Genomic DNA, 23176 nt, shown 5'->3' with positions numbered 1-23176 from the left:
TGGCATCCTAAAAACTAACAGTTTTACTATGGCGCAAACTTTTATGGACTTGGCCCTACTTCATCAGATATATGAAGTGATGAAATCTTCGTTTGCAGGGATATAAAGGAGAAATCAGCCATTGGCTTATTTGGTAATAGTAAAAGGATACAATTGTATGGTGGAGGTTGGATGACAATAAGATGCAAAAATTACAGCGAGTGATAATTAGATATATGTTAAGTGGGCACCTTTACAGTAGTAGACTGGAAATTAGGAATCAGCAAGGTGCCCATTTAACATATATTTAAGCTCTAATTATCACTGACTGTAATTTTTGGAGCTCATTGCTGTTCATCTTCCACCTTGCAATTTTCTGATGTCATTAGCCCCACAGCCTGGGCTTCTCACTGGGCACACAGGTTTTCAAGTAGCCTCAGAGGAAGGTGAGAGAGTGTCTGGTTGAGGCTTTGAATCAGAAGCCTGAACCTACTTTATCATTGAAGAATGAACAGTAAACCTCAGATAAAGCCGGAAGGGTGAGAAGAAAATTCCCGTAATCGTATATGCTTTTTAAATACCATTTTCTCTCTCTTTTTTAAAATAAAAGGTAATGATGCAAAATTCATTTGCACTTCTACAAATAAGGCTATACAGGGCTCCACAAATGTGCTCTTCAACTTGTCAGTGACTTGTCATATCTCACTATGGACTGCCTGTCTCAGGCCGACAAGAGTGATTGTTGGGGACTCATCTGGGAACTCACGTTGGACTGTTGGAGGAATTGAGAGCAGGGGACTTTCTCAAAGTCAGCATAACCAGAGGGACAAGCCCTTTCCTGCTTTCAAGCCTGGAATCTGGGCAAAGGATGGGGGTTTTGTTGTAGAGCTTCCAGTGCAACTTTAGGGGCAAGCTTCTGCCCTTCTCTGATCATGCAACTTAGGAAAAGGATAGGGTTAATCTCTGCATTGCATTGACTTTTGGACGCCAAAGTCAGCCAAAATATGTTGACCCTTAGCCATACATCATAATCTTGACTGATTCCTGTTGCTTTCATTTCATAAATTTAGGCCCTGTAATGGAAGAACGTTGGGCAAATTCTTTCCCTCTGCAGTTTAATTAAAAACAACAACACTGAATGGGGGAAGGAAAATAGTGTGTGCATATGTGTGTGTGGGACAGACTTAAATACTTTAGAACATATCCGCCCCCCCCCTTGCAGCTTATTCAACAGACACTGTTAGAAAAATCTATTATTCCTGCATTGCAGGGGGTTGGACTAGATGACCCTGAGGATCCCTTCCAACTCTACAATTCTTTGAAAAGGACCTTTTGCCACTTAATAGAATTTTAGTGGAGAGCTGCGTGTTATCTGAGCAGACTGCTGCAAGACAACTAAAGAGAGAGGATCAAATATTCAAAGATCCTTTGTTACCTAATCAATGAAACGTAGACTCTGGGAGCTGTCTCAGTGAGAATATCTTTCTGTCTCTTACACCTGACATCAATCCCTGTGTAACCTTTTATTTATATGCCTTTTAAAGGGACTAGAATGCAAGTGAAAGATGCCAGATTGACATTCTTGAACACTGAAGCCTTTTATCAAAGGGTTGGGGGGGGGGGGAGAGATGTAGCTCAGCTGGTAGGAGTGCCGCCTTCCCTGCCATTGTGTCTTTAACCCTATATTAGAGTGGAGAGGGGGAAAGTTCATTCCCCCTGTCACCCTTCATTTTTCCTGTTATGGAATTCTGCCAGCAAGTATGACAAGAGCCGTTGACATGGCAGGATGGAAGCTGCTAAATCTTCCGCTGTAATGCCATTCTGTAGGAAGCATGTATTTGATCCAGGCAAGCATCTGAAACGCTTGTCTGGGGGTGGAGGTGAAGAGAAATGCATTACACGCTTGTTGGCTGGCCTCTTTAGCCTTTGTGCTCACACAAATATTGTATCGCCCCTCATTTTAGTGTGTGCTCTGAAAAGTATCTTGGTGAAATCGGTGTTAGGAAAGCACCAGTAAGTAGAACCTGGATGTCTGTTGGTGGCAAAGCCATATGACAATGTTTGTCTTCCTGATGCTTTGTTTGAATCTGATAATCAAAGTGCACCTTGAAGCAATTTTACAGCTAGCTGCTGAATCCCCCGAAAAAGTGCACGCTTAAATTTATCACCCCTGTAATAATTCTAAAACAACCATGGCAGCAGGGCATTTGAACATATAGATATGGATGGATATACCTGTGTGCACATGAACCTGCAACCGCCACACCTTTGTAAATTGGTTTGTCTGGGTTGATATCCCTCTCTAAATGAGCACTTATCCTTAATTTCCGAAAACTGGTTCGTTTTTGTGTGTGGAGGCAAGTAGAACCTCTTTTGTTGCAAGTGCAACAGAATGTTGTAGAGTGGAATGCTTTTGTTCAGTGTGCCAGCCAGGATTGGGCTGGGTTTCTGCTTTGGTTTTGTAGTGGGGAATGCCCACATAGTTTTTTCTTTCCTAAAGATTCATTGTTGAGCAAATCTAGGGTTCCCCCATGCATGCCGATACTCCATGGTGATGCAGTCTCTACTCTGTTACACTCAGAGGTTCAGAGTGACTTGAGACATGAGGTGGCCTGAATCTTCCACCTGCTAACTTGGCAATTCAAACTATATATTTCCAGAACTGCTGTTTTTACATTTATTTTTTATTCGTACAAATAACAAGAAAAAAGTGCTTGGTTTGCTCCCAAAGTGAGTTTGAGATTTACGTTTCACGCTGAAGTAGAACACCCTAAACCGGCAAGAGAGTCTAGTGAACTAACCAGCGAAAGGGTTCATTATTGTAAGCTCCACTTGAATAACATTCGAAACACAAGTTAATTGTAGCTTTATGAGACAGGAGTTTCTGTTTTAGTTTAGAGGTTGATTGCAGATGTGGTCTAGGATCTAAAATTACTACTTCAGCTGACTGCATAAATGTGACTCTGTGTTCATTCTGGAGCATTTTGTTTTTGACCTGCTGCTGAGTCACCTGAAAGAGAAAAGATACTAGCTCAGCCACACTGCTAATTAAAGTTTGGGTTTCTGTTTTGTTTAGGTAGCTTTATGTAGTCAACTTTCCATTAATTCATTTGAGGGCTATAAAATTTGTTAACTGTTTGCTGCAGTTGAAATTTCTGGCAACCCTCCTTGCTTACTTCCTTCCATAGCCTAGCCTGTCTTGTCCTTGATTTCAATGTGTGCTGGCATGTATTTCATATATCTAAAATAGTTTGGAGACCCAGTTAGTTCTGAGGGAAGAGGTATCTGCGTGTGACATACAGCATATTCTACAGAGAAGGCTCCCTCTGGAAAAAGAAGGCCTTGACTTCCAAGTCTCCAGCGTGAAAGAAGACCATAACTCGTGTCAAATCACCATGAATCTTACTATGTTTGATTTTCACAAAGACTGGCAAGAGTTTCTCTGCCTGTTAACTTGATCCACGTGGGTGGTCAAAACATCTCTTACTGATTTTTTTAGTACTGTGAGTGGACCCTTGGTATGGGTTTGTGTTATTCCTCTCCTCAGTCTCTTATCATTTTAAATTGCTTGGCATTTGGGAATAGGAGAAAAGCATCTTGGAAGTCTGTGCTGTGATAAGGTAGTAGGGTGCCAAGGAAATCTTGGCTTTCCTCCCAGAACGCTTTGTTTATTTCTCTTTTTTCTCCATCTTAGGAGGACACAAAGGGCTAGGGCTCCCATTTGGTTGCTCATAATAGAATGCAATATGTATTTGTAACGTGCCAAATCCCATTGGTTCAGACAGGTATTTAAAATGAATTATTTTTTAATCTGCATAATAAAAGAAAACCAGAAATTACACTATAAGGGCTGGTTTGCAATCATGTGCTCTCGCATAAGTTAAACAGTAGTGGCATCACTGTGGAGGAGTGCGTATACACTGTGCGCCAGTGATATTGCAATTACTTGGTTTGGATGCAAATTGGCACATTCCAAAAGGGCTCTTGTATTCTGAAATAGACCATCTCAAATGGTCTATAGCACCAGTAAGGGGGTCCCTGCTAACACAGACAGGTAAAAGGGGCTTCTTTCACAGCTTAAATTACAAACTAAGCTGGCGAAGGAGCTCCTTTTACTTGTCTCTGTTATCAGAGGCTCCTTTCCTTGTGCTTAGAATGTTGCTATGGCAATGTATCAGAAACTCCGGATGCTTGAGATGCTCCCCCAGCATTGTACCAAGCATTAGGGAGATGGGAGAGATATATCATCCGATTTCAGAGGCAGGTAATAGGTTTGAGGGCTCATGGGCAGAAAGGGTGGGACAGGAATTTGGATCCTTTTGTTCATCTGAAAATGATAAGGTTGTTTTTAAATGTTACAAGTTTCTGTGCTTGAAAAAAAATGCCAAGCAAGTTCTTGCAGTTTCTTCCTTTCAGAGCTACATAAGTGGTCTGCTTTTGCTTTCTCAACAACAGAATTTCCCCTGAAGTTTGTCATCTTTTGAAAAAAAACTGCCATAGATTTTTCCGGGGGATTTCTTCAAATCCGTTGATCTGTTGGGAAACGTATTATTGAGAAGCACGTGAACACAGATTCAACCAACTTCCCGTTTTATAAATGAAAGCTCATAACAATACATATTAAAAACAAAACCTCTGTCTCACTGGTTTCTAGCGAATTCAGCAACTGGGAAGCAGATGATCTCAACCCATGTAAAGTGGAAATCCTAAATGTAAAGTAATGCAGCATCGTGTCTTTTTATGAGCAGTTCAATTAGATGCTGAGGCGTTTGTGCCAAGTGAGGCAGATTAAAGCAGAGATAAGAGGTAGGAAAAAGAAGAGATGAAAAGCAAATCTATGAGGACGCAAACAATTGTAGACCTCTACAATCAGCAGAGCAAAGGTATTTCATTTCCCTTTGGATTCCTGAGATTATTGTTGGTATTTCTCACAGCTGGCTAAAAAACATAACAGCAGCCTTTTTTAAAAAAAGAAAAGAAAGTGAGAGTAGGTACAGCTGCCCTGTAGCAAGAGGCCTTTGTATTTTAAGAGATGAGGGAGAGAGTTCAAGACAGTTGAATGCATGGATGTATGAGATGTTTGCAAGATGAAGCAGGAGTGTGTGCAATGATCAAGCTCTGGTCCGCAGAGGATATTTTCTGAATATCCTTCTAGTCAAGGTCATCTTTCTGTTTGGTTTACTGAACTACAAGCTTTCCTAGTCAATGACTAAATGACTACTAAGGTACTGCAGAAAGGTGTGTTTTAATAAATAAAATGTGGCCGTGTTGGCATGTAACACTGGTCAGAAACAGTGGTTGGGGACCTTAGCTGGTGCATATGGCTTGAGTAGTTCCTCCTTTGCTCCTTCCTTCCTAGAATGGGGAAACAAACTATAGTGGTACCTCAGGTCAAGTACTTAATTTGTTCCGGAGGTCCGTTCTTAACCTGAAACTGTTCTTAACCTGAAGCACCACTTTAGCTAATAGGGCCTCCTGCTCCTGCCATGCCGCTGGAGCACGATTTCTGTTCTCATCCTGAAGCAAAGTTCTTAACCCGAGGTACTTTTTCTGGGTTAGAGGAGTATGTAACCTGAAGCGTATGTAACCCGAGGTACCACTGTATAGTGGAATGGGGAAACAAACTATAGAGTGACTGACTCAGTGTTAGCTTAGCTATGAATCAGTGCTTGTATTTTGTTTTCCTTCCAGGAAACCATGATCATAAGCCAAGGTTTGTTTTTGGCACCCCAGTCATAGTTTGTTTGAGAGAAACAAACCAACAATGCTGGTTAATATTCATTTGCTAAGCCTGTTGCTCTGTGGTTTATTTCCCTCATTCTAGCTCAGGCTTCCTCAACCTCAGCCCTCCAGATGTTTTTGGCCTACAACTCCCATGATCCCTAGCTAGCAGGACCAGTGGTCGGGAATGATGGGAACTGTAGTCTCAAAACATCTGGAGGGCCGAGGTTGAGGAAGCCTGTTCTAGCTGCTTAAGGGACTGCTTAAACTGTGCGCACTAGAATGCAGCTTGTGCACAGGCTAATTTCCCTAAACATGATTAATGACCAGCATTACATCTGATTGCAGCCATATTAGTTCAGCATTGGTCAGCCTATATAGTAAGTCTTACCTGATATAGCCTCAGCGAAGATGTCAGAGTTTTGAACCTGCTGGATACCAAGGTTTAGTCGGGCATGTAAGTGCTCTTGTGATAAAGTATGTACATTCCTTAAGCAGTGGAGCTTCCAAGAGGATACTATAAGTTAGTTAATTTAGTACTCTGCAAAAAAGGGAAAAAGTATCAGTTACTTTAAAACACCAGCATTCATAGAATCATAGAAATGAAGGAACCCCGAGGGTCATTTAGTCCAACCCTCTGCAGTGCAAGAATCAAAAGCTAAAGCATCTCTGACAGATGGACACCCAACCTTTGCTTAAAAACACCCAGTGAAAAAGAGTCTACCACCTTTCATGGGAGTCTGTTGCACCGTTGATCAGTTCTGTCAGAAAGTTCTTCCTAAGGTTTAGTTGGAATCTCCGTGCTTGTGATTTGAATCCATATTGCATTATTTATCTCTGTTTTTCAAATTGCATTGTGACTCTTATGGGCAAAACGTTACTCACACTTGCCTCTAAAAAAAAAGAAAAAAAAGATAAGAACATAGCCCTGCTATGTTTCTTTTGGGTTTTTGTGGGCTGGTGGCCTAGTGAGAACCGGGTGGATGCATCAGTTTTATCAGCCAGTGCCACCATATGGGGCACTCTCTGCTGACCCTTCCATTCACATGATGCCATCCTGATGGTCCAAGTGGTACAGGCTGTGTGGACAGTCCTCATGGAGAGGTTCCATGAAGCCTCCACCAGATTCCCACTGGGTCATGAGCCCTCCAGCAACATTCAGGTGTCGGCATGGGGGCTTGCATCTATATGAGCGAGAGCTTTGTTCTCCATGTGTTACAAAGTAATAACTGTTCCAAAAGAATGAATGCTTTCCTGCTGTCCACAATAGGGCAAAAAGTGTAGGCAAGCCAATATTTTCCTATGAATTTCGGTAAAAAGGAAAATGTGCTGTTGGTTTGATCCCGTATGGGGGTTGCTGTTCAGAATTAATTCTTTCTTCTTTTGTGCTGTATACCAGTTGGAGTTCCTTAATTATAATTAGCAGCTGCAAAGCATCGATACATCCAAGAGTTGGCATTATGCCTGCTCAAACTTGTGTGGATACAATCTTGGTAATTGCTGCTGCTTTTTAACCTCTGTTGGAAATGGTGTGTGTGTGTGTGTGCGCTCGCGCCTTGAGTTTGTTTTAAAAAATACTGTCATAATGGAATCATCTTGGACTAAATATTGGGTTAAAGGATTAGGGCTTTGTGACTCGGCTTTATGCAAATGTAATACCCCAGCTCTTTTAGAATAGTGATGAGTTGCTTGTGATTGACAAGGAGCATCCTAAGGCAGTTAGCATATGGAGGGGGGAAGGGTTAGTTAGAGTTAAGGTATGTTAAGGAAGAGCGGTTGGCATTGGTGGAGGAGAGAAAACATAAAAAGAAAAATCTTGTTTAGTCTCTGGATTTACTACTGTGGGGATTATTGCTTACGAAGATAGCATCTGTTTATTATTCAGTTCTTCAGTAATTATGAGAAGTTTTCTTTTTATAAAAAAAAACACATCTGTCTCATCTCTGTCTCTTTTGTAAGTGTGAAATAAAATAGCTCCCTGAATCTATCTCTTGCAGGGTGTGGCACTCAGAATAGCATCACCTGTTCTTCAGCTAGTGCAAGAGATGCAAGTTTTCATCTTGGGCCCTTCATACCAAACTGAAGTTTAATAATAATAATAATAATAATAATAATAATAATAATAATAATAATAATAATTATTTATTATTTGTACCCGCCCATCTGGCTGGGTTTCCCCAGCCACTCTTTCTGTGCTGTTATAAAAATGTATTGATTATAAAAATGATATGAAGAAATAGAAAACCCACAACCATTCCTGTTGAAAGAGAAAGTTAAAACCTTTGGTAAAAGTACTCTTTGTAGCTGATTTGCCAAAATTATATTCAAAGCACCAAGGCCAATATTTTTGCATTGAAAGTTGATCTATCTTTGGTTTGGAATGATTGACTATTATTTTACTCTAGGAATCTGGAGCCTTCATTAATGTCTCATGATGCATGTGTCCTGAAGGTTCTTTTAAAAGGTGGTGAAATGCCACCGAGCCGCATGAGAGCATATTATCCTGCACTGGAGAGCACATTAAATTGATGCTGCAGTTCCTTAAGGCTGACTTTAAGGTGCTGGTTTCGATCTATGGCTCCCTAAGGTTTTTTTTGGAACTTGGAGATCTGAATGTTCTTTACATTTCTTCATGATCCTCAAAGTGTTGAGTTATAATTTCTGAAGCTCCACACTTCATGTGCTCTACAAGGATGATAAAAACCCATCATTGTAACTTGCAGTTAAGCTCGTCCGTCAAGCTAAGGTTGAGCCTCGTTTTCTCATCTCTCACTTCACCTCCTATGCTTCAAATATTTTTCTGTGTTTTATGGTGCTGCAGGAAAGGAAAATTGTCTCCCACACTTCGTGCTTCTATTAAGCGATTCTAGGTGACAGGCTCCCTGTTGGGTCAGCTGCAGACTGTAGCATGTACTAAGCCTTCAGCAAGCCTGAAAGCAATGCAAATTCTCCTTATGTAGGTTGGTCTTTTGGTGGCTACAGCAGATAAGGGGTTGTTAATTCAGTATATTTTATGTTTGGCTTGTTAAATAAATAAGGAAGATGAATCGGGCTGGCTCTGCAATTTATGTTATCTCCTCATTGTTTCTGGCTTAGTTATGTTAGAGGTTCTCATACAAAAATGTTACTCTTTTGTGAGATTTCTTACGTGACCATCCGAGAATGTGAATTTCAAAGAAAAATTGAGAATGCAGAGTGCTGCTGAACTGTTTCTTTAATTGTAAGATTATTATTTTTTTAAAGCCCCTCAAGTTAAATTTACAGTGAAGCTCCATGAGGGCTTGCAATGAGCCTTGCAGATACTCACTGGTGTCTGGATGTGGCAGAGTGCATGCTGTGAGGATGCTTCTAAATTAGACTCGCTGTTCTAAAAATATTGCAGTGTCTTTGCCCCAAACACACATTTTTTCCCTTTTCAGTATTCTGATTTGAGGGGGTGATGAAAACATTTTCGCAATTTTACAGTAAACAGCCCCCCCCAAATCTTTGGATGGGTTTCCTTTAAAAACAACAACACCCTATGATCTCTTTTTTAAAAATAAGGTAAACATATTACCAGATGTTAACAGATAAAATATTAACATATAAACATATATGAGGTTCTTACCCAAACCTTAAGATCTTTTTCAGAGGCACTGCCCCAAGTGCCTCACCAAGCAAAATGAAGTGGCTAACCATGAGGTGGGGGGGTGTGTGCCTAGGTTATGGGCACCACAATGGAGTGTCTTGGTGTGGTTTATAACAAAAATGCAAAGCTGAAAATGAGTGAACTGCAGCTAAAATCTTATGTTCATTTCCCACATGGTCTAGTCTTCATCAAAAGACTAAAAAAAACCAAAGCCATACTTCCCCTGCCTGCCCCGCCCCCCCTTATATTCTTACGAAGGGTCCCTTCTGCAGTCTTCAGAGAGTGGCTGGAAGGGAGGCAGAAAAGGGTCTTCCTTTTCTTCCAGCAGGGGCAGTTTTAATCTGAAATCTTAGGCTCACTACTGCACCCAGAGCTCAGAAACTGCTCGCATTAAGGAAATTCCCGGTCACAATGGGCGTTTCGAAAGCTGCTGCCATTCAAATTGTGAAGATAGACAAAAGCCTGGCTCAGCTCATGCCACAGGGATGCACTGGGTTCTCTTGGTGAGTTTTCTATCAAGTTATCAACCTTGCAGGAAGAAAACTTTCCCTAGTTAAATTACAGATAGGTAGCTGTGTTGGTCTGCCATAGTCAAAACAAAAAAACATTCCTTCCAGTAGCACCTTAAAGACCAACTAAGTTAGTTCTTGGTATGAGCTTTCGTGTGCATGCACACTTCTTCAGATACTTTCGTGTGCATGCACACGAAAGCTCATACCAAGAACTAACTTAGTTGGTGTTTAAGGTGCTACTGGAAGGAATTTTTTTTTGTTTTCCCTAGGTAAGGTAGGCTACTGATAATGTATTCTGACCTCCTCCCTGTGTTAAGTTTTGTTGCGGAAATTGGACGGTTGTGCCCTTTCCTCCCATTTGTCCTCTGCTTGTGGTGCACTGTGGTTTTGGGATTATACAGGTTTAAATGACACCCTCCAAGCGAATGAAGATACATATTTTTTGAAAGAAGTGTTAAATTCCAAACTAAATTGGTCCAGGGTAAGTAGTTTAGGTAGGAGTTACCAGTCCTTTCAGTATATTTATTGCATCTGCAGTTTCTTTTGGTAAGCTGTTCTGTAATACAGTGGCCCACTGTGCCTTAGTATGTTCTGACAGAGGTGGGGGGGGGGGAAACCCTCTGCTTGTATAAGGATTGGGATTGGATAACAGGAATACATTGTATAGCCTTGGAAAACTTTCTGGCCTTCAGGAAATTCCTGCATTCTTGACTTCATTATATTTGCAGCCACAACAACAACAACTAAAAACCTGCGAAAACCTAACAGAAAGGGGCACTTGGGCCATCAATGAACTATTGTTCCCCAGTGCCAGCAAACCCAATCAGCTACTGCTTTCCCTCCAATGGAAATGCAGTCCTGTGGAAACTGCAGAGCACTGGTCCTGATGTAGCACATCTCTGCAGAAACAGAAGGGAGGAACCATTGACTGTGGCTTTCAGGGTGTGACATAGTTGTTAGCTTGCTTGGCCCAGTTTGGTTTTACTGAGCATAGCAGTCCTTCCTCATGACAGTTCATAACAACACAAACAACGTAACAGGCTATGTGTAACTATATAAATTCTTTTTAAATGCGATTCAACATATCATATCAAAATATATGGTTCTGTAGAACAACTTATCAAATAAACAAAACATATTATGAGAAATTAAAGTCCAGCAGATTGATCAGGAAATACAATCTGTTCAGTTCTTATATTGGCAATATCCACGGATATCAATCTTGTAGTGTTCCACATGAAGATGCTGTTAAGAATTCTAGCGTTCCTTGTATGCAGGTATCAGATGAAAAACTTGGAAGAATGGCACATGCAGAAAATAAGTCAAGGATTCCAGGATAATCCCATGTTTTACCCAACCGAGCTTTGTCAGCTGTGCATACTGTGGATTATATAAAGGAACATAATGTGATGTAATTTTATACAAAACCAAGTAAAATAATACACATACTAAACAATAAATTTACATACCGTATTCTTGTATATCAGAGACATGGAACATGGAACATAATGGATTCAGTCATCACGACCATTAACCTAATGCCTCTTTATATAGAGAGAGGCAATATTGACTACAACTACAGGTGGCTATAATTTCCATAAATGCTTCTTAAAAAGACCATATTTTAACCATAAATAATTTTTTTAAGAAATTTATAATATTCCTTTAAGATATTAACCACGTAATAACTCATAAAAAACAGCTGTAATCTAATTCTGTATTCAAGCCTGAAGGATGTAAAGTGTTGAGTAGAAAAATAAATCTGGTTTCTTTCTGCAAAAGAATCTTTGTGGCTTGTTCTATAGGTCCCTGATATGCCCAGATGACAAAAAATGTTCGATCCTCATCAGAATCCTTAAAAGCATCTTCACGTAGAACACTACCAATAAGTTGGCTGGGTTTCAGAGTATGGTGGTGTGCTTTGAACACAGTGAATTCTTCCTACAAAGAGCAACTGAAAATATTACGGGAGCTTGTTTTATCTGACAGAGAAAAATAATTCTGGGAAAAGCTAATTAGGCGGCATATAGCAAGCGATCAGATTGTTATTCATTGGTCTCTTTAGACCAGGCATCCCCAAACTCAGCCCTCCAGATGTTTTGGGACTACAATTCCCATCATCCCTGACCACGGGTACTGTTAGCTAGGGATGATGGGAGTTGTAGTCCCAAAACTTCTGGAGGGCCAAGTTTGGGGATGCCTGCTTTAGACCTTGCTTCCCTGCACAGGTCCCAGAAGACCAGTACTCTTGATTTCTCCTACTACAGGCTGGCTGTTTCAGCACCTTACATTCCCTGTGGGATTTTGCTGTCTCAGAACTAGCTCTCTAGGCTGCCATCGCTACCTGCCCCCAAAGCTGCAAAAATTATTTCCTCAGCAGGTGTAAGTGTCATGATTGCTATAGAAACTACTGGATTTTCTGTACTCCCAGCCTTCCTAAGAAATCAATGAAAAGCAAGCAGGAATGGGAAGCTGTGGTGAGTGAAAGACATGTATTGACATTATCTCTCTAGGGCAGTGTTTCCCAAACGTTTTTGGGCAACGGCACACCTGTTTACTGAAAAAAAATCTCGCGGCACACCACCATTAAAGCCCCGCCCCGTGACGTCAGCGCGCAGCGTCACGCCGGGAGGGACGCACAAAAGTGAAAGTTTTTTCCCTCCCCCTTGCTGGGGAACCTCCAAGCTTTGGGGGTGGGAGGAGGCAGCAGAGCGAGGGACTGAGGGACGGCGGCAACTGAGGCGGCGGCGGCTGAGGCAGAGCTGGGAAGGGGGTTTCCAGGGGACACGGCAGCTCCTCGAAAGGCTTCTCTCAGCTGCGCTCAATCCGCCTCGGAGAGGATTTCCCCTCCGGTCCCATGCGTTCGTTTGGGGCATCGCTCCGGCTGCTCCCTCTCCCGCCGCGCAGGAGCGATGCCTCTCTCTGGCTCTCCCTCCGCGCAGGCTGAGGGAGGGAGGGAGGGGCGCGTGTGACCCGTCTCTGCTGGGAGACCAAACCCAGCGAGGCAGAGTCGCGCGGAGGCGCCCAGGCAGCGCTGCCGGCTGCGAGGAGGAGCGCCAGGCAGCAGCAGGAGGCGCGGCCTCTCCTCGCCGCCGCCGCCCCGCCTCTCGCCGCCCGACTCGCCCGCCTCCCTCCAGGCATCTCGCGGCACACGAGGCAACGTCTCACGGCACACTCGTGTGCCGCGGAACACCGGTTGGGAAACACTGCTCTAGGGGGGGCAACACCTACCCACCCCCATAAGGCCTCTTTCTTACTTACTTATACATTTGTATTCTGCTGTGCAGCTGCGCCCATGTGCATCTGTGGAACATTTTTAAAACCATTTCTACCACCTTTTAAAAGTTTTTGAGCTCTGAGTCTTTGTATACCTATCTGAGAAGATCTGTTGTGCTGCATCTAAAATTTTCTGTGGAATTAACTGGAACACTATAAAGCAGCTAATGGGATTAAATATACTGTATACACCCACCCACCCCATTGGTCTTCAGTCACTGGGTTGTGAAGTGTCCAAACTGAGTGATGCCCTTTTTCAAAAAGGTGACTTGCAGTAGCAAAACCATTGCATCATTGTTTTTAAAAGCTGCTTTAAGAGAAGTGGGGGAAGGGTTATATGGTAAAACTATTAAGAGTGAGTCCTGTGTTTGGAGGTTGAGTTAAATTTGTTTTGGGTTCAAATGCTGAAGATTATTATTAGTATATATTCTATTCATGTGATGGATAGGACACATTAAGGCTCCATGCAGTTGTTTGGGTCCTCTGAACAGTTTCGGATAAAGTAGCTATGAAGTTCAATCTACCACGTGGAAACTTGAAGGTGCTCGGCATATCTTCTCTGATTGCTCATAAAAATGAAGTGATGTATAAAATGCATTTTCTTTTTCTTTCATTGCCTGATCGTTGGCCCAGTTCAGTGTGCCGCTTGAAGGTTAAGATGATTCTTTCAGCTTTTCCAAGGGAAAGCTTTTAGACCTCTGAACATTGCTCTGAACAATGTGGTTTCAGTTACTGACCAGATACCTACCTGTAGGTTCCTTTTTTCAGTCAATAGTTTTTCCTAATTTTGGATGTCATATCCAGTTATGGCACCCTTGCATAAATAGGGACTTGGCTGCAGCATTCATCCTTGCTCCCTAATATGCTTAGAGGGTTGTGGAGGGGTGGGGGCTTTGGAGCAAATGGGGGGACATGGGAGCTGTGGGGGAAAAAGAAGGACTGGGGAAGTCTCAGCAGCCGGTGTGATGTTGGATCTTATCCTTGCTTCTTCGTCTGTAGTTTGTATGCATATAAAATGGGCCATTTTAAAAAAATAAACACTTGCAAAAGCCCTCTTGCTCTAGTGCTGCTTGCACTGCGTTTTGTATCCAAATGATCCAGAGTCGTAAAGAAAAGACAGAAGCTCAGTGAATGCTAAATGTTGCATTTGCTTATTTATGTTGTTTGGTATCAATTTGATCTGGGAACGAGACTGTTATATAAATAACTGAGATCGGCCACAGACATAGCAGGCAGTTCTAATTAGCTTTTCAAATGTCCAGAGAGTTTTGGAGGAAAATGCATAGCTGATCATTTTCTTGGGCATTTAGGGGGCTGAGGCAGAGGCATTATTAATGGATCTGCAACCAACTTGTTTAATAGCTCAGTAGCCAAAGGCCGTAGGTTGGTGGGGTTTGATATAATAACTGAGAATGGTACTTTTACTTGCCAGATGTGATGTCACTTGTTTAGCTTTCCCATGGGTCAGAAATATATAGTTTTATACTTCCAAAGGCTATTGCAAGCATTGGGTGGTCTTAATAAAACATTTATCTGCCCAAGTAGTAAAAATGGTATATTAACTGCCGTGTCATCTATGCTAAAACCACTCTCTGTGCAGGCGAAAGGAATCTGCCTGAAAATTTTGCCCAAAGACATCCTTTTCATGAAAAATGAAACAGTCTTGTGACCTTTTCCAATTGGGAATGCGAATCAGTTGGACCTTCCAAAGGCAAAGTATTCTCAATTTGATGTGCTGCATTTAATTGCAGTGGCGCAGCTGGAGTCCCAGCAGCTAATTGAATAATCCCAAATTGGTGTCTTCTGGGAATGCCCGGCAAGATCAGTGCTTTGGTTTTGCCCTAGGAATAGCCTGCAAAGGAATTTGATGGAGAGTCTCTGGAGGGAATTTGAGCTAACACGGGGAATTGCAGTGTTAGCCGGCCCTGTGGCCCTTATCTAGAGAGATTCAGTACATTTTTGGACAATGACCGCTTCGTTGGGATGCCAAATGTGCCCTTGACACTGCTGATTGATAGAATCTTCAGCAGTAAAAGCCTTCCTTGTAAGTGAACTGTATTGGGTTCCAAGTTGCTTTGTTATCCCTTGGCCACAGTGTCCAAAACACAATTATAGTTATTTTTCTGTCTACAGGCACAGTTAATCATGGAGAGCTTTTGCTGACATTGAGGTTGGTTAGAGGCCAGAGGGGAAGTGAGAGGCATGGGGAGCAATTTTAGCCTTGATTTTACTAACTGGCTTGTACATAATATTTATAGCATTCATATCCTGCTCTTTCTCCAAAGAGTGAAGGGCAGCATACATAGGGCCATCACATTTTCATTCTCAGTAGCCTTGTGAAGTGGGTTACACAGTGGGGCTAAAATACATATGATGCTAATTGCATTATTCCCAATTATATTGTGTGTTATTTTAAAAATATAATTACGCAGAGTGATTTTAATTGGGAATGGAGTGGGAGGGCTTAACTCTTCCATTCTTGCCAAGCAGCAGTCAAAATTGTCTCCTTTGCTACAGTTAGGCTTTGGGGTGGAAAAGACACTCCCATGGGACACCCCCATATTTGTAATGTGGGATGGATTTATTTTGTCACCAGTGGTTGGGGAGATTTAAAGATCTCTCCATGCACTGTCCATGCATTTCTAGTCACTCCCCATGCCTGACATGAAATGTTAGAGAACCACATTGTGATTGGAAGTAAAACAAAAAGAGGAGTATGTGGTTTGAGAAGCATAGAATCACAGTTGGAAGGGACCCTAAGGGTCATCCAGTCCTACCCCCTGCAATGCAGGAATATGCAGCTGTTCCATATGGGGATCGAACCTGCAACTTTGGCATTATCAGCTCTAACCAACTGAGCTATCCAGCTTAGGCCCTGTGTGTGTAAGCTAAGGCCATCCAATATGTATTCTGAATTGGTTTGAAATCCAGGTCCTTCAGTCAGGGTTCGAAATTAGCAGGGCACCAGGCGCATTTCATTCCTAAAGATTCTCCCTTTGTGAGCACCTCAAAAAGTCTGGGTGCCATTTTTTTGCGTCTGGCTGACACTCAGGGATTACTGAAATGGATGTGCTTTGAAACTTCAAAGTGTATGTTAAGGATAGACAATATGTTAAGGAGTTTAACAATAAAGAGTAGAGTATTTTGAAAACTGAAGTATGGTACCAATATTTTTATTGTAAACACCAAATTAAACATGTATAAACAATTTCTGTTAAAAATGTGATATTAACATTGTATCACCTATGTGAATTGCAGATTGGTTCATGCTTATGAAAATAATAAAGAGTGTTTCCCACCCTCCCTCCCCCAAGTGACTACTAGACATTATGTTTTGGCGCCTGCAACCGAGGTCCCAGGAGCCATTTGGCTCCTAGCTTCTCTATACGAGTTTCTAACACTGCCTCCAATTATATACTTATATATAACGCCATCTGGTACTACACTGTATGATTGTACAATTTTGGCTCTTCTTTAGGTAGCTCAGAGTTGTTGACATGGCTCTCTTAGGCAGTTTCTTACCTGATGCCTGCATCGTTTTAACCAATGTTCTAGCACTATAACCACCAGACATCTTGTTATATTTTATGCTCTTTTTAAGGATCTGTTTTAACCCTCAGTGTGTGGCTTCCCTCCCCCTTTGTTTTACAGAGATCCGAGCCCAGCTTATTGAACAACTGAAATGTCTTGATCAGCAATGTGAGCTTAGAGCCCAGCTGCTCCAGGACCTGCAGGATTTTTTCCGCAAAAAGGCTGAGATCGAGATGGATTACTCCAGGAACTTGGAGAAGCTAGCTGAACGATTTCTGGCAAAAACAAGGAGCACCAAAGACCAGCAATTCAAGTAAAGTGTTCTTTCTTGCACAAGGGGGGGGGGGGTAAAGCAAACAAATAACATGAAAACCTATCTATTTATGAATGAATGAATGAATGTGTATAACATAAAGTACATGGTGTTTTCTTCTTCCTGTCTGGTTTTTTCCTGTCTTCCTAAAGCTGAAGAGTAGTTTTTATCCTGCTCCTCCTTCCAGATTTAGCTTAGAAGGGTGGGGCACTCAAATGTGTTGTGTCAGCGTATGTGATCTCTGCAGCATCACAGCACTTGTGCTCATCTCTTGGTTGCTTGTACAGTGGGAAGATGCATAGTCTCCCGTGAAATCTGGTACTTTTATGTCCTCTGTTACTGCTTCCTCCCCTCCTCTTTGTGCGTTAAAGACAAGGACCCCAGAGTGGAGGATGCAAATCTAACACATAACTGGTGTTTGTGAGTATAAAGTGTGGCCATTGGAAAGCAAGGATTCTTCCTAAAGCTGTGCCACTGTAGCTTGTTGCTGATCTTTGTGAACTGTGGCTGCTGTGACTTTGTTTGAAGTGCTTCAGCTTTGATGCCTGTGAGAGGTTTCACACATGCAAGCAGCACCAGCATTTCCCACCTATTTGCCATGGGTTGCTAGCAGGGGCTCCTCCCATTCTCTGTTATGATAATCACTGGCGTCAATGACAGGATGTGCAAAAGGAGAGAAGGAAATGAGCCTCTCCTGCTGCTTATATTGGCTTTGAGAATGGATATGGATTGCGAATCCTCTGAAAATGAATGGAAGGCTGTTTGACATCAATGTCAAAGGAAGGGGGCTCAGTATTGTATAGCTGCGTCCTTCAAGCCTGAAGGACAGCAGTCAGAGTGGGTCACCATCTATGTCTGGCAGCCACACGGTTTGAGGGGGGAGGGGATAAAGAGAAAGAGAAGCTGCCTTTGTATCAAAGATCTTAGGGAGTATATATGATCATGATTTATTCTTGCTTCCTCTGCCAGCTACATTTATTTCTGGAGCTGCATGTATGCACTTGAAGATGGTGCTTTTAAAGGGAACTGCCCCCCCCCCAATTGTGAGCCAAATGGGACAGTCCTCTGCATTTTCATTGTCTCAGTAGAGCATGATCTTTTATCCCATAGCTCCATGGCTCTGGTGAGTTACGTGTTTCATTTTAAAAATTGATATTTGAATAAAAACCTGGTTTATAATACTACGTATCCCCTCAAGACTGTGTTTGTTTGCTTTGCAAACTTAAAGGGGGTCAAGATACTCTGTGCAAATGCACTAATCCTTCATTGCATTGAGCAATGCTAATCTCCCTATTGTGCAACATTTTATGTAGGATACCAGTATTTTGGAACAGAATGGAAATGTATTGCCCATGAACTCCACCACATGGCAAAGGTGCTTCTGTAATGTCTCAGTGTTCTTATCCTAGAAACTTTATTTTCATCTTAAAATGTTCCTAGCACATACATTTTCAGAGATGTGTATGAACATGTGATAGCATAGAATTGTTTAAAAGAACAGAAACATGGAGGCATCCAAGAGAACTCAATCTAGCGGATGTTAGTGTGCTAAACTTCCCTGCTTCTAAAATATCCCTAGCACATTTTTTGATCCCAGGGTTGCAAGTTTCTCACATTTCATGAATGCCAAATTCATGATACGTTTTGTGGCAGAATATATGCAGCCAACCTCTTGTAGTTTTGCAGTTCCAAGACTCATGGGAATGCCATGCAAGAAATTCAAATGATGTGTAAATTAGACATGGCTTTCTGGCTCATTATGAGATCTAGTATTGCTTTCAGATGGATAAGATGCCCATCTCTGGAAAAGGGGAAAGGCCCTGCTTGTTGTCTGTATTAGACTACAGGGAGAAGTGAACCTTCCTAACTTCTGCTGCATAGCTCGACAATGTGCAAAGCCTGTCAAATTGTGTTGTTGGGATAGCAGCTGGGATGGCAGCTTGATGTAAAATTAGTGTTGGGATCACAATAATATCTGCTCCAGAATATTCAGCCTGTTCTTGGGAGAAAAGATCCATCTGGGTGAGCCTGCATCCTAAATTCAGTTTGTTTAATTTCCAGCCATTGAGGGATTAGAATGCTTTGTTTTTATTACTCGATTTAATTGCTGTGTTTGGGAATACGGTTTGGCTGTGATGGGAGATGCAACCTTCCTTTTTACCAGAAAGTCTTCCTCTGAAAGCCATTAACTTTTCACCCTTTGGCTTCCTTTTTATACAGATTTGAAGTGGTTCACCTTTTGTTCTCCTCCTAACTGATACTTAATGCAAACATCCTCATTAAGACATACACTGCACTACATCACTACCAAAGCCTGATCCCCTAAGCATAGCCAATAAAGAGAGTTGTAAGTGTCCTTCTCATATTTATAGAACTATAATTGTGTCTTGAACATTTTTGTCTGCCATTTTCCATCAACAGCGGGAGGCTTTAAAAATGCTTTAGATCTGCACTGTGCCGTTAAAGAGAAATGTCAGTTTTGGGTAGTTGTTAGTTCTTGCGTAGTCCAAATGCACAACCCCTAGGTTTTTCCATTGATAAGTGCAAGAATAAACTTCTGTTTAATGATGGTGTCAAATTTCCCTAGTGGAAATGCTCTCTCATTAGAGACATTTTGCCTATAGCTGCTGCTTTCCTTCTGTTGGGTGTTTCAGTTGAACATTTGATATGGAAGTTGTTAAGCTAGCCAGCAGGCTTTTAATTAATACTGCAGTGTGTGTTACTCAGAAGTGTTGGGGAACAGTTGTAGCATATTACTTTTTTTCTTTCTGTTCATGGGTGAAATTTTGTTTGTTAAAGCAGAGTGTCTTGGTTTCCCATAAGATTATAGCCTGAAGCATGATGAGTATCGAAAGTAGATAAAATGGTGAATATGATCCGTTGTTCTAATTTGGAGTACACAACCTTTTAAGTTACGGAAATAACCAGTTTCCTAGCACTGATTCTCACCCATCCCTACAGCAAAATTTTCACAACCCATGAAACCTGTGTTTTGGGCTAATATTCATAGGTTGTTGGGGACCAGAATTCTGTCATGAGCAGCTTTTCCTGTTTTAGTGTTTGCATCTTATAGATGCTATTTTGGTGGTTTACCTGCTGGCACCAGCAGCTTTTAAGCTACTTGTTTTGCAGTGGTGTGATCAATTTTTCCCTAGCCAGTGGTGATTATAGGCTAATATCACTGTTTGCAGCTTTGAAAGTTCCAAGTTGTCTCTTCTTCGTCTTCTTTGGCAATCACGAGTAAGATTGTCTTCCATGAACACAGTCTTAACAATGAGTCCATAAGTGACAGTGGAGGCCAATTCTGGATCCACACGTCTTTCCACAGTGGGGACATAGTTTTCTGGGCAGGAGTTTATCATGGTGAGGGTTTGCCAAACGTGCCTACCTCTTAGCACGTTTCTCCTTTTCGTCCTGAGTTTGTGCTTCTACAAAGTTCATGGCACCTTTGGTAAAGGCTGTTCACCAATTGGAGCGCTTGCAGGTCAGTGTTCCCAAGTTACCAGTGCTTATACTACATTTTTAAAGATTTGCCTTGAGAGTGTCTTTAAACCTCTTTTGTTTTCCTCTGGTATTTCTCTTTCCGTTCTTAAGTTGGGAGTAGTTGCTTTGGAAGATGATAATCAGGCATTCGAACAACATGGCCCGTCCAACGAAGTTGATGTTAAAGAATCATTGCTTCAACACTGGTGATCTTTGTTTATTCTAAGTTGTACAAAAAGTAAAGGTAGATATGTTGGCTCATAAGAAGAACTCCAAAATCTGTATTAGTGCAATGTCTTTTTGATAGGCCTACTGAAGTATCACAAAATAGCATGCAAGTTTTTGAGTGCTGCTGAACTTTTCACCAGGGTAGGAGGTAAGCAAAGCAAAGTTGGGGCAGGGAGAAAAACTGCTGGTGACGATGCCACGAGTCTATATCTGGGATGAATCTTAATTCAGAATGGGGAAGGAAGTAGCAGGCATTCAGATGAAACTCCTTTATGTGCCACACAGGTATCAGGTTGCACCAAAGCCTTCAGGGGAAGGAGAAAAATAGCAAAGACTGATTCCTCAACTCTGGAATTACAGAAATCAACTGTTAATCCCATGTTTGTCCCTTTACCTTTGGGTAAGACACAGAATTTCCATCATAGGTGGAAAACAGTAATAAAAAGAAACTAGGGAGAAAATACCATCAGCAACAACAGGTAGAGATTAATTTTTGGTCGTGTGCCTAAACGTCAATAGAAGCAAATTTGGTAACTTTACCTAACAGCTGGAGGAAATGTTCCCTCAGAGAATCATGTTTTATCTTCAGGTGATAAAAGACCCTCTTCTTTCACTTCTGCTGTTTAATGGCTAAATTCGGTATATTCCTAGCCGAATGAAAGGTAGCTGTGTTTGTTCATAAAAAACAATACCAGAATTCATCTCAGGGCAATACCTAATAGCAATACCTGCTAGTCAAGCTCTCCTTACCATACGGTGTGACAATTTTTCTCTCCTCTCTCACTTTGCTTTATTTTACTGTCTAGCCTGATGAAGAGCTTAGGAGAACGCAAAACACTTGCACACCAATACACACACACACACACACACACACACGGTTGGCCAGTTTAAAGGTATTCCCCTAATATGGATTTTTGAAATGCTTGTAACTATAAGTCATGTTCCTTCTTGCTACTCAGGAATCCTCTCATCTGAAGATCAGTCTGAGACCCTTCAAATGCCTCTACTTTCCATCTCAGCTGTTTGTGTCACCTGCCATCTGTCTGTCACCCGTGACGTTCCACAAAAGCCTCCAGTTTGAAACAAGAGGGATGGCACTTGAAGGCCTATGCTGCAATTCCTATAAGATTTTGTGAGAATAGCAGCATCTTTCTGTCTCTCTTGAATTTTTTTCATGTCTTCTAAAACTCTTCTTCTGTAAAGGCAGAGCAAGCAACACATGTAGGCATTGTGCAGTATAGGAACACTCACAAGGATGTTCTTCACCTGTTAATAAGCCCATTTGACAGGCGACCAAAAGGACAATATCCCCAATTTACCTCTCTCCTTTCCTGTTTCCAATGAATGACAGGATTTAAGGCCCTTGGGATTCAGACAACATGCTGGTCCCCCACACTTCCATTTCCCCTTTCCCCACTCACTCCAGCAACTGCCATTATCCCCTTGAAGCACAATGGGGCTGTTTGTCTCCCTTGCCTCAGCAGGTCCTGTGCATCTAACTGCATGTAAGAAGGATGCTGCTGCAGCTTTATGTAAGCCATAAAACTAATAATGCAGGGACGATATTAGAGGACGGATTAGTAAGAAAAATTACTGCTTCATTTTCTTTTTTGCGGTTTCTGATATCTCTTACTTCTTTATCTTGAATCCTTTAATCACACATCCTGAATTCGAAATGTGGTGTAGATTAAACAGCTTTACTTATTCACAGTCTCAAATTGACTCTCAATCACAGTTGGGGTTTCTAATGCCATGTGGTTACTAAAAGGGAGCTGACTTGGATCCGTGTCTTCCGATTTCACACATGTTCAGGCCATAGTGTGGAGTGTATGTGCGAGTAAATAACACAAAGGTCACCTCCAAGTTTGTCCTACCTTGAAAGGAAGGTGGGGAACCTGTCAGCCCCTTTGTAACAGGTTTACTTTACCCAAAGTGGCTCCAGAAACATAAGTTTCTCCCAGTCCATGAGCTGCTATAGGAATGGAAGTCAGAGAAGCATTGTTTATTCTGTGTCTACCACACGGGTCCAACATGACATTAGAAGAGCTCAGGCACTTGTAGCCATTATATATAAATAAGCTACTTTTTCTGGTCATTGACATGAAGGGAGAAGAATATTGAATTTGTCATGGTGCTGCTAAACATGCAGGAAAACAGACACCGAAGCCTCAAACTGAAGCTTTGAATCAAACACTTTGGAAGCCCCAAGAGATTTTATTCTTTAGCAGAACTATTTCAGGGTAGCAGATGGTTTGAAATCTGGCTCCAAGTCCCAAGCTCTCTGCAGGGGAAACTTCAGATGCCACTGTTTTGTCTTATTGCTGAAGCAGGAGCTATGTGGCATGGAAGGATCCAATGCTAACAATGCTCTTATTGGCAAGTCTATTACACCCTCCTGCCTGTAGTTGAGTGTAGGTGAGTCAGGAGCTTGCATGTGCTAAAGGGAGAGTTCAACATAGATTTCAGGGATGAGGCCCACTTCTGGCTTTCCGCGCAGCTGCATCC

At 41.9% G+C, this 23176-nt stretch overlaps 1 protein-coding gene across 6 annotated transcripts in view; it reads left to right on the top strand.

Moving 5' to 3' along the window:
* The window catches only part of SRGAP2 (SLIT-ROBO Rho GTPase activating protein 2), a 200704-nt gene that overhangs the window by 47550 nt on the left and 129978 nt on the right, over positions 1-23176 (top strand). For all 6 annotated transcript variants that reach the window (XM_081916306.1, XM_081916304.1, XM_081916305.1 and 3 more), the window contains exon 3: positions 16768-16960. In XM_081916306.1, the coding sequence (XP_081772432.1) occupies positions 16768-16960 (193 nt within the window). The remainder of the gene's footprint in view (positions 1-16767; positions 16961-23176) is intronic.

Source organism: Podarcis melisellensis (genome assembly GCF_964234715.1).
Source record: "Podarcis melisellensis genome assembly, chromosome: 6".
Lineage (NCBI taxonomy): Eukaryota > Metazoa > Chordata > Lepidosauria > Squamata > Lacertidae > Podarcis > Podarcis melisellensis.
Note: the sequence above shows the minus strand (reverse complement) of the source record. Positions and strands in the feature narration are given on the sequence as shown.